The sequence below is a fragment of the Macaca mulatta genome, chromosome 5, assembly GCF_049350105.2.
Source record: "Macaca mulatta isolate MMU2019108-1 chromosome 5, T2T-MMU8v2.0, whole genome shotgun sequence".
Classification (NCBI taxonomy): Eukaryota; Metazoa; Chordata; class Mammalia; order Primates; family Cercopithecidae; genus Macaca; species Macaca mulatta.
Genome location: NC_133410.1, coordinates 128,388,009 through 128,400,301, shown reverse-complemented (window position 1 = coordinate 128,400,301; position 12,293 = coordinate 128,388,009). Strand labels below are relative to the sequence as shown.

At 36.1% G+C, this 12,293-nt stretch overlaps 1 protein-coding gene across 3 annotated transcripts in view; it reads left to right on the top strand.

The window, feature by feature from the left end:
• PDE5A (phosphodiesterase 5A) overlaps positions 1-12,293 on the top strand; it is a 129,752-nt gene that overhangs the window by 89,637 nt on the left and 27,822 nt on the right. For all 3 annotated transcript variants that reach the window (XM_001099652.5, XM_001099444.5, XM_001099553.5), the window contains exon 12: positions 8,363-8,509. In XM_001099652.5, the coding sequence (XP_001099652.2) occupies positions 8,363-8,509 (147 nt within the window). The remainder of the gene's footprint in view (positions 1-8,362; positions 8,510-12,293) is intronic.

The following is a 12,293-nucleotide window of genomic DNA, read 5'->3' as shown; positions in this document are numbered from 1 at the left end:
AATCTTGTCTGTTTTGATTTGATTTTACTAGTGGGTTACTTCCAATGATAGGCTTAGCCCCAAAGTATGAGGGCACCGTTCTTGAGCTTATTCTGTGCTAACTACTGTGTATAGTTCTAAATACCATAGTTTTAGTATAATTTTTTTATTCGGAACTCAGTAACCAAGATGGTAATCAGATCTGTGTATATTATTCCTAATTGCAATCGTAAATTTATTCTAAAGTTTTTCTTTATAATGCATATTATTTCAGAATCTTAGCATTATTACATGCTTTCTATATGATTTTGAAAAACTATAAGCACATTATAAAGCTTTTTATAGTTGGTGCCTCTTATTGAGATTTAAAGGGATTCACTTATATAATGTTATATAATGTTAGAAAAAAAGGAAAAATCATATAACATGTTGATGCTGTTATTAAAGAAAATATACTAGTCCAGTCCCACTGTGCCTGATTCACCTCTTTACTGTCTGCAAGATTTACTGAGTTTCATACTCGCTCCCTTTTTAAAAGTAGTTTTCTTTCTTATCTGTCTTTGGATTCACTTCCCTCTTGGAAAAAGATAAATTCTAAAAACCTTATAAACTAATTGTGTGGTTTCTTCTTTAAAAACACTGCTTTTGTGCATGTGGAAAGTGGAGAAGAGAGATAATAAATAGTCTTCCATAAGGTGTAATGTGGCGGCTGTCAAGGTGGCTTTATTCAGAGACCTGGAATTAAACTGTTCTCCATTAAGAAGCATCCTGTGAGGGTAGGGGTGGTGGTCAGGGCCTGGCAGAAGATGTCTCCTTGCAGCTACTGATATAACCCATCAAATATCTAATACAAATAATTTCTTTAAAAAATGGATTATTGAGATTGAAACCTTTTTTCCTGTTAACTGTTTATATTGAATAAATACCAAGGAGCAATATAACAAAATGCCTTTATACAACACTGAGGCTAATTGGAAGAATTTTATGAAAGACCAAGTTCTGTCACTGCCCTTCTTTTCACACTTACTTTAATAAATAACTTTCTGAATAAAGAGCCTTTTCTTTTCTTAGCAGTTGGCTATTAGGAATTGTTTCCAGTTTCCATAATTTTTATTTTGGCTCTTAAGATTTCATGCTTCAGACCTAAGGCAAGCAGAAGGCCTTTGATAGCAGTATGACCCTTTTTTGTACAAAGATTACACAACTGAGCAAATTGCATAGCCATGTGGCCACATGTCTTTATTTTCTGCTGAAGTTACCAGAGACTTTACTGTAGCCTAAATATAGACCTTTCTCATGAGGCAGCCACTAGAAGTTAGAAATGTAATAATTTTTAAATGATCATTATATTTACTTTACCCAAATACATTATTTTCTACAAACACATGCTTTATGGGCTTCAAGGTGACCATATATTTTATCAATGTATTGTTTTCTATAAAGTTTCTTCTCTATTGAATAAACAAAAAGGCACTCTCTATACTTGTGTAAAAGGGACACAAGTATGTCCCTTTTGTTGTGTGAATAGCCATTATAATGATAAAAAGTTGAACAAAAGAAGGGCTGTCATTTGTCTTAAGTGAGGCGTTGATAAAGCTCAGGAAAGATTCTCTTTAATGAAAAGAGTAAAATGTGGACTCACATTCTCTATCATTGTGTTGTTAGGGATCACTTGGGCAAACTACTAACATACTTCCTTCTGTTATTCCACTTAAAAAATATGTATTTCAAATATGTATCTATCTTTCCCTTCAGGCTGTTAGTTCTTGGTGATAATAATAATAGCTATCATTTAGTGATTGTTTTATATGAACTTGGTTTATGTGTTTTGTAGAATTATTGAATCAATGAATGAATCAACGAATTGATCTGGAAAACCCAGACTTTTAGAGATCCTATAATCTAGCATGAAGGAAAAAGAAACACAGATCAAGCTCCTTCAATACATTTAATAAGATTTTGCTTTCTTTTCCCTTAAAGTGATTTAGAAACTAGAAATAATTCGAGAGTTTATTAAATATATAAAACAGCCTACAAACGGGTGATAGAGCCAGCCATGTTGAGGGACACTTAGGTAACGTTTTCATTGTCAGCTTTCATATTTGTGACTGTAGCAAGATGGAGAGCATTGTGTGCTAGAGAAAGAGAGTACCTAGGTTCAAATTCCAGGTATGTGATGTCAGGCAAATATGTGACTTATTTGTGCTTCAGTTTCTTTCTCTGTAAAATGAGGATAATAAAGAATTTACCTCACAGAATCAGAGCATATGTACCAATAACTAGAGTTCCTGGTACATATGCTCCATTAAGTATTAGTTTTTGTTCATAGTAGCAATAGGTGGGGGAGGGGATGTCAATTTGCAATATCTAGTAGCAATACCGTTGAGATCTTTATGTTCCTATGATGTTCCAAGCCTTTTCGCACTAGCCATTCCAATAATAAGCACTCAAAAAATTATACGCTCATTTTTTTGGCCAGGTGTGGTGGCTCACGCCTGTAATCCCAACACTTTGGGAGGCCAAGGTGAACAGATCACTTGAGCTCAGGAGTGTGAGACCAGCCTGGCCAACATGGTGAAACCCCTTCTCTACTGAAAATACGAAAATTAGCCAGTGTGGTGGCACGCACCTGTCGTCCCAGCTACTCGGGACGCTGAGGCAGGAGAATCGCTTGAACTCGGAAGGTAGAGGTTGCAGTGAGCCAAGATCGTGCCACTGCACTCCAGACTGGATGACAGAGTGAGACTCCGTCTCAAGAAAAAAGAAAAAAAAGAAATTATACACTCATGTTTAAATTAGCTTAAGTAAATTAGCTTAAGTTGAATTAGGTGGAAAGCTTACTGGAGGAAAATGTGTCATATTTTGTAAGCACAAAATAGTGTAAACCTTTTATTCATAATGTATAACCAATTCTTTACTTATGGAGAGCAATCTGGAATTCACCATTTTCAGTGACTTCCTACAAAATCAACTAAAAATTGGAAAACTGTTTGGTCACTGCTTTCTCATCCTGGGTTTCCAGTGTTGTTGGAAGTGAGAGAATCAAATCTTAATGATTATTAAGAGAAGCTGTAACTGATTTTTAAAAATTACAGCAATGGAGTATTTGTTGTGTAGAAGAAAGAAGAAACTCAATTATCATTAAAATTTTTCAAAAGGAAATAAATTGAATAATTGAACTTTAAGAGAAAAAGGCATGTACCACAACATATTGGTTGTTTCTGCCACAGTATAGTTCATTACTAATATGAATATTTATACTATAGCTCTGTGCCAAATGAAATTTATATGAAATATTTCTGCATAATATGGAGAACTGATTAGGTACTAGATGATTTAAAGACCCATTTATTTATTCATTCAATATTTAACTCCTATTCTATGCAGGCATTATATTAGGTGCTCCAAATATAACAATGAATAAAAAGTCATATATAAGATAATTATGCAATTTACATAATTACAATTAGGAAAAAGAGGTAGGACTGTAAAGTATAAAACATTGTGAAATTACATAGAAACATATTCTAGAGTGAATGGTCTGAGATACATGTCATTATCCAGATCTTTTCAAATGTCTCAATTCCATTTCTTGGTGCTCCACTCCTTCCTAATTAGTGCCTTAATTTTCACATAGGAGACATGGCAAGTCTGTGATTTCAACCTACACTGTAATTCACCAACCTGTAGGATAAGACTACACTTGGGTTTTGGCCACATCAATGCTACAAGAAATAGGCTGTTTTAAGAAAGCCATAAAAATTCCCTAGTTTTCAGACCATTATTTGAGCCAAAAATTTAAAGTCCAGAGCCCTTCATTTTCTTTCTTTAATCTCTCCGACACAGCAAGAAGCAGCCAACCCACTTACAGTTTCTGCCCATCACTCTGTAATATGGCAGTCACCACTGGGTCCACAAAAGGGCATTTTGTTCTAAAATGTTCACTTAAAATGACTGTTAACTACCATTTACTACCAATAACCTATCCCTAATGCAGTGGTTCTCAAATTTCAGCATTCATCAGAATCACCTGGAAGGTTTTTATAACACAGATTGCTGAGCCCAACTCCCAGGGTTTCTGATTCAGTAGGTCTGTGTTGGGGCCCAAGAATTTGTGTTTTTAACAAGTTCCCAGATGCTGATATTGCTGGTCCAGGAACTTAACTTTGAGAGCCACTGCTCTAATGGAAGCAGGTCCCCCTCTGCCTTCAAACCCATCAGGTCAAGTATCCAAACCCCAATTTCTATCTTTGAGAGTCTGTTGCCTACACATGCTTTTATTGCAAAATAGAGCACCAACAGGATTCAATTGCAGGTAGTAGGAACTACTGTAGCTATTTTAAGCAGAAAAGAATTTAACTAAGTACTTTCAAATCATTGGAAAGGGTAGATAAGTCATCCCAGGAATAAGTCCTAGAACAAAATTGCAGATCTGGCTCACTGTGGAAACTTCCACGTTCGTAGGCCAGAGTCAGAAAGCTGCTGGCAGAACTGCAAGCTGCCGGACTGTAGTATTCCCTCTAGAGTCATGTCCCCCCAAAATAATAATGAGTTTCCTGTGTGTCACTGCATTCGTTTGAAATTCAAGTCTCACTCAAGTTTACCTCATTGCCGAAACCAAATCTATCTGGAACCCTAGTTGCAAGGGAGTCAAGGAAATGTATTTTTGTTAGCTGTCTAGCCTCTTCAGAAGATGAAGACTCACTAGAAAAAGGTTGAAACAGATGTTGATGGAGCCTTGCTGTCACAAGGACTAGTGAATGTTTCCCTGATGCAGCTGAGACACAAAAAAGGTTAAAGAATTAGCTATGTGAAAACATGGGAATATGCATTCTAGGCAGAGAAGAAACAAAGAGACCTGGAAGACAGCCTTCTTCATCTCTCTTGTGAGAGAGAGATTATTAATTAACCTTAAAAATAGATGACAAATATATACACACCTCCCCATCCCTGAAAAAATAAAACAGATGACAATTTCAGAAAAGTCAGTTTTTAAAATTTAGAACATTATTGCAATAAGAAGAGAGGCTACCACATATTGAGTCTAACCCTCCACTACTTCAACCCAGTAGAGGCTAGGGTCCTCTGTTTAAGCCAGGAGCTGTGAAATATCACTCCTTCTACCTGTGAGGAGGCAGGACCAAAGTGATGTGTATGGAATCGAGCATGAAAAATACAACATAGTCGTAACTGCCAAGGTGCACCCATCCATGTACCTTAAATGCTGAGAAAATCACAGATTGAGTTTAGGCCCTGTACAGGAAAGTCACTGGCAAGATCTAGATGCCACTCACAGTATGGCATTTAGTTCCAAAGTGAGGAGGCAGTAAGAGGTGTTTGAGCCCTGTGGATGCAGAGATAAATGTGTTAACATCTCAGAAAATGTTAAACCTTAGAGATAGTCTACTCCAACTTCCTTCTTTTACACGTTCAAAAAAGCAGGCAGAGAGGTTGAACATCTTGTTCAGGGTGACAAAGTCAGTGAAACATCTGGACTAGCACCACCAATAGCAGACATTCCTTTTTATCACTTGCTTCACTTTGCTTTTAAGTTTCTGTTTGTGGCCGTCATCTCATGCTGAAATGTAAATATGGTAGCTGATCTAGCATTTTGTCAGCTGGACATCAGTTTACTCTTTAGCTCCTTATCAGTCAGATGGCATTTAGAACAATTAGCTTGAAGGTCACTGCAAAATTAAAATATTTTTATAACTCTGACTACTGCTTTAACTCAAGACATTCCTGCACTTAAAGATTAACTCTCGTCCCACTGTTAGTGGCTCTTCATGTCCAGAGTTGAATTTTTTTTTAATTTTTAATTTTTGCAAGAATGGTGAAAAAAGGGCCATGGTATTAGAAAAGGATCATAAAAAGGTGACTTATGATATAATTCCTTTGAAGAGTCATTAGAGGCCAACTAGTTTCTTTATTAGTTTGAGTGGCAGATACAATTAAAGAACCCATAAGAATACATATACCATCAAATTGTCAGATTGAATCTTTAATCCAATGAGCTTTGTTTTTTTATTTTTTTGCATTCCATATTTGGTTAATTTGACATTAAAACCATAGTCCTGTAAGAGCTTGACTGTATTTGAGTTAAACACTAATATCTAAACTGTTTTGTCCAAGAATTCAGACATTGTGCTCTCATATAAATAAGCAATATTGGGTGGTATTAGGTGGTATCACAGTTCCAGTGGTTTTGAACAACCATAAAAATACATATATATATTTATATTTATAGTACCTTATTGTTTTATAGAATCTTTAAAATATGTTCTTTCTGTTAGGCTTCAAAACCATAATGCAATAATAAAATCCCCTGAAGAAAATCAAACTCAGAAATCTCATTTTCTAATTCTAATGAATAAAACAGTCACTAAAACAAGAAACTGTGAAAATCTGGAACTGTATATACATCCTGTGCCAGAAATACCACATCCTTTATTCCCTGCTATTAGTAAATTTACTTCCTGCTATTAGTAAAATGTATAATATTTTATCCTACAATGTGATAAGTAAAAATAATAGGTAATTATGTTTTACTTAAAAATCACCTTTATCCCAAGCCTTTCTAAGTTCAACAGAAAGTTGAATTTTCTTGTGATGGTCAAAGAAGCATAGTACAAGAGCTTGAAAGGATTTCTGACTTCTCATGGCTTGTTAATAATCGATCCCAGAATTCTGAACCTGTGTATCACTGACTACAAGGCTCTTATGGAAAATGTTTGCGTGTCCCCACTGGGTCAGCTCAGAATGTTTGAGTTGTAGTGTGGTGTGACCAAACAAGCAAAAGAAAAGATTCTTTTATCTTAGTAGAGAGAGATTAGGAATTACAGTAGATAATGGAAAGAGGCACAAGCTGTGCTGGCTTCTATCCTGTAGCTTTTAGAATGTTCTTTGTGGAAGGAAAGAAAGAAAACTTCCTGCTGTAAGAATAATGATGCCCTAAGGAAAAAAACATCTGTTCTCCTGTCCATTGTACTGTCTTTTAAGGAAAGCAGCTGTTATCTGCTTTGAGTTAAAAGGTGGGCTTGTTCCCACCTCCACACTTCCCAAACTTGAGTTACCGCTCCATCTCTGATGTTGGAGGCTGGTATAAACAACTAAGTCCTTTATCTAAACATTTTAAATCCTTCTCTCCTCCCTTATTTTGGCCCACACATTAGCCTATGGAATTGACTTAACAGAATGCGTATTTTCTGGTCAGTTTTGGACTTGGGAAAAAAGACTTAGTTTGAATGAAGAGGGTGACATTCATGGAAAGTTTAAACAAGTCTGGTATATGTAAGTGAAATCTAAAGTCCAGAATAAAAAGGAGAATGTGCAAGTGCCTTTAGATTTGTAGGGAAATCTACTTTAGATTGCTCCATAAGATTTTATTATTTTGACCTTTTGACTTCCCAAAAGCCAAGTAGTTCTCTCTCAGACACTCACAGGAAACTTAAGGGGTTTGAGAACCTGGATGAAATTTCTTAATTTTTCTTCCCTCTACTTCAAACCACGTAAAGGCCTCTGTTGGTCCAGTTAATCTCAGCCTGATCTAACTAAAACAGTTAACAAAGTGCTGACAGGGTAAATGGTCCAAGGGCGGAGGAGCGGGTGTTCCTTTAAATTCCCATCCCACAGGGCCCAGCAAGACATCTAGGAGAGGAGCCTGTGCGCTCTGCTCAGTCAGAGGGAGCCAGGGGTCCTTGGTCCAAATCAATGTTTTTTAATAGGCACCCAGGTGATTCTTATGATCAGGCTTGTGTGAGGCAAGTATGGTGGGAGACAAATTCTGCTAGTCTGAGCCCAGGATAGCTTTCCTGGACTGGAGGCCTGGCCTCCTCGTTCCTTAACTAGCTGGGCTGCCACGGGCAAGAAAATTAACCTCTTTGTGCTTAAGTTCCTGTACTTGAAAAATGGAGCTAGAGTGTCCACTTCATAAGGTTGTCCCGAGAACTAACCATAAAATCCTTAGAACATTATCATTACCCTTCTTACCAGTTGATTTGCAGCCCAGAGCACTGGGATGGTTCCAGAATATTTACTCAATAAATTATAAATTTCTTTAGAGTGAATAAGACTGGGGAGGTATATAGGAGCCAGATCACTAGAATTCTTAGTGCTGCTCACCCTTCTAGGTACAGTCTAAGGGTGACAACTCCCTTTTCTCCACTTAGCCTACCTTGAACCATATTAGTTACTCTTATGTGGCTCAGTTTTAAAAATGCAGGGAGTGGAGTTGCCACTGTACAAAAAGGTTTCTAGTGTCTTTCATTAAAAAGAAAAAAAAAAGCCACAATACGCTATTTCTCTGCAGCAAAACAAGAAAATTTTATGAATCACTACTGCTTTAATTAACAGCATTATTTTTTTCCTTCTCTCCTTACCTAAGGCTGCTGTGGTGCCATCTGCCCAGACCCTTAAAATTACTGACTTTAGCTTCAGTGACTTTGAGCTGTCTGATCTGGAAACAGCACTGTGTACAATTAGGATGTTTACTGACCTCAACCTTGTGCAGAACTTCCAGATGAAACATGAGGTAGGAATGCAGCGACATCCTTTGGAAAAGTCTGTGTATGTGTGTATGTAAAATAGAAAATTGATTTTGAATGCAAATATGGAATAGGGATTTTTACATTTTAGTGATTAATATACTGTCACTTAATATATACCCGAGACTTTTAATGAAAAATTATCATTATTAAAAACACATTTAATGGGCTCCTAGTGTGTATCAAGTATCAGGGTGAAGACTAAGGGAGAGTGTTCCTAAAAATGGGAACAGGATATGCAAAGGCATGACCAGAGAGATTGGGGGTGGGGGCCAGGAGTACTGTTGAGGGGGTAAGAATGGCAAGAGAAGCAATGGAAGAAGGTGAGAAGCAAATCATACAGAACCTTGTAAGCCGTACAGATGAATTTGGATTTTACCCTGAAAACAATGGTGAGTCACAGGAATTTTATGCAGAGAAGTAGCATGATCTCATTGCAGTGGTTATAACAATAGTGTACAGGGAAGGACCAAAGCAGAGTGAACTCCTTTGAAAACGAAGGAGGAAATAAAGAGGCCTGATATGAGGCCACACTTTTAGTTGGAACAGGGTCACCCATATGGGTGAAGACGAAAACTGATTTTAGCCTCTGTTGCTTACCTTATTCACTTCTCAGATAATAGCAAAACTTAAATAAATATCTTCTAATATCAGTTTGAAGATACCAGGGAATTCTGTTGTTTCATAATGGCTATGTATTATAATATATAACAACAAAGAATAAGAGGTAGCAGAAAAGACTATTTGAAAAAAAGAATTCAGTAATCTTGCCTTTAAAGATTACTTTTTCTCATCAGTTGACTGTCTAGTCTCCTTGTATAGATTTCCTATCTGAAAATTTAAATATCTCGAAGGCATCCACTATTTAGCACTGTATTAATTCATACAACGAAAATTTGTTAACATATACTGTATACGCAGGACTGTGCCAGGTGCACAGTTCAGTGATGAATTGTCCCTGTTCTCAAAGGCCTCACAGAAATGAAAACTAAGAGTGATTAATACATTGTCATTTATGGTATTACTGGAGGCCCAAATCTGGTTCTTCCTGAATTTAACCAAAGTGTATGTTGCTCTTTCTTAGGTGAAAATAGAGAACAGTTGTCTATAGACTCTTACCTAATAATATTTTACTCTTGTTAGAGTTGTTGATTAAGGGATATCATGTCGTTTAATTATTTCAACAAGTTCTCTAGAAAGGCTGTTACTGGGGTTATTGTTATCCCCATTTTACAAATGAAGAAATTGAGACACCGTGGTAGAGTAGAAAGATCATGGATTTTTGAGTCATAGCTCTGCTACTGGTTAGCTCTTTTTTCCTTGGGCAATTAATCACTCATATTCTCAGTTTCCTCATCTCTTATTAGGGGTAATGGTATTATTCTCCCCACGAGAGTTTTATGAGAATTATACATGCATCTGTGATTATCTAATTGTATGCATGTGTATATGTGCACTTATCTATAATATTCTGTTTAACAAACAGGTGTAGAGTCCATGTCAGTTATCCTATTCTTAGGCCAAGTTTGACTGGTTACATCACTCATCGAATTTCTCAATAGTAAGTCATAAGGCTCATTTTTTAAAGCCGTATCTATTGATGAGATGAAGATCTCATTTGGAGCCAGAAGTTCTATGTGAATCTCACTTCTGCTTCTTGCTAGTTACAGGACTTTATAAACCTATATAGTGTCTCAAATCCCTTTCCATTCCTGAGTACTCCCATTCTTGAAACTAATAATGATTCTGTTGAAAGGACTTGGCCAGAGCAGAGGAATGTGATTCTTGTACTTTTAAACAAAATTCATATAAGTTGATTTATTTCTTCATTGGCCTTTAGATAGCATTTGAGGGTTGGGTAATGAAGATAATCACTTAAAGTTTCTATAGAAATCTTTATTCTTACCACTTGTTGGGTTTTTATCCATGAGGAAAATATTTCCTTTTAGTGTCTGATTCATCATCCTACCTTTTCTGGTTGAATAACTATTATTCTAATTCTTGCCAACATCAGCTTGAACATTGCAATCATTCTGGCTGGCCTTCCTTCCTTAGTGCCTCTTCTGTTTTGTTTCTTTCATATATTATTGTCAGTATAATTTTAGGATGCTGAAATTAAAATGTTAATGCTAGAGAGGATGTTAAAATCATGAAGCTGTTGTGACTAAAAATATTTCATATTGAAAGACAGATCTTCATGTTCTCTGCATGGCTTCTAAATCTTTAGTCATTCTCCTATAATGATTGTAACCATTGCCTCTTGCTGATCTCTGAAACAGATTCTTCGTTCTACTCGAGCAAATCTGTATGTTTTGTGCTTATTTTCACTTTCCATCTTTTACATCTTAATCCTCCCTGAATAATGTCTGTTCCACTCTCTGCCACAACAAACATTTCTCTTCTGCAGAGCCTGACTCAAGAATATCTGTTTGTAAGAGAACTCTAGGCTTGACTTCATGCTGCTTCAGTTGCTATTTGGCAGTATATAAACTTGCTCTCAATTTTATGTTTATTTATTTATTTCCTTTATATATGCAATTTTGTTATTTTCACTACTGATTGAGTGTCTTGAAGCAGGAGCTAAGCTGTTTTCTGTTTCTTCTTTTTCTCTGGTGGCATCTTGAGTTCACCACTCGGGAAACCTTCCATAATTGTTGGAGACTGATTCAACACATTGAACATGCTCTCTAGAGTCATCCAAACTGCAAATAACTACTCAGTAGTCCTGTACAAAATACTGTCTTACAAATTTTAATGGTGTCTAGCATATCCAATGAGAACTTACCAGATATGACCATAATTTTCTTGTATGCTGTTGAGAACATCCTGGTAACAGAATCTAAAACTCTACTTAAATATAGGTACTACTTTGTCCATTGGGTTATCTAATTCTCTTAGGTCTGTCCTAATAAAAGGAAAATAGAGGAGTCCATTAGGAATTATGTTTCATAGAGTCATTTTGGTCATCGTTTCACAATATATGGTATTATGTATTTAATTATATCTGTACATTTATGATTAGTAAAAAGATATAGCCAAAGATTAAATTTCTGTGTTTTCCTGTTTATTTTTCTTGCTGCTTTAATTAATCACCAGTAATTTTCTGCAACATATTTTCTAAACATATAGAAGAGAGTTTCTAGATCTTACTTAAAAGTCTCTCAGTAAGATTAATCTCCCAGTAAGATTAATCCATCACCTTCCTGACAGACTCTATTCAGAAATGAAAAAATGGTGGAAGAAGCTGCAGTGTGCTTGGGGTGAACACATTCAATCTTAGGCATAAAGAAATCTTCCGCTTGAAATATGGCAATTCAGTGGGTGAAAAGGTGAGGAGACATTAGGTTCTTTGTTATCAGAATTTCCTGTAAACTGAGCAATAGAACAGGAATAAAATGACCTGAAAAGAAAAGGGAGGATATGGAAGCATTGATTTCCCACCAAGTCTTTTATAAGCAGTTTCTACCAACAATGAAAAAATCTTGTTTTTGACTTACTTCTGTAGCTAATCGTATTGTGTTGAATATTGTCAAAGCAACATTCTTTTCCCTGGTACTTTTTCCATTTCCCAGGGCAATGTTCTTTGTGTTTGAAGCAACTCCAGTGATATATATAGGGAGAATCACAGATTTATGTTACAAATTCCCAAAAATATAGTAAATCACTCAGATTTGAAGAGAGGCAGATTCTGATACTAACACAAACCATGTTTAGGGCCCATGAGTCTCTGGGGATTTTATTTAATTCACCACTTAGAAGTTAAATTAAACC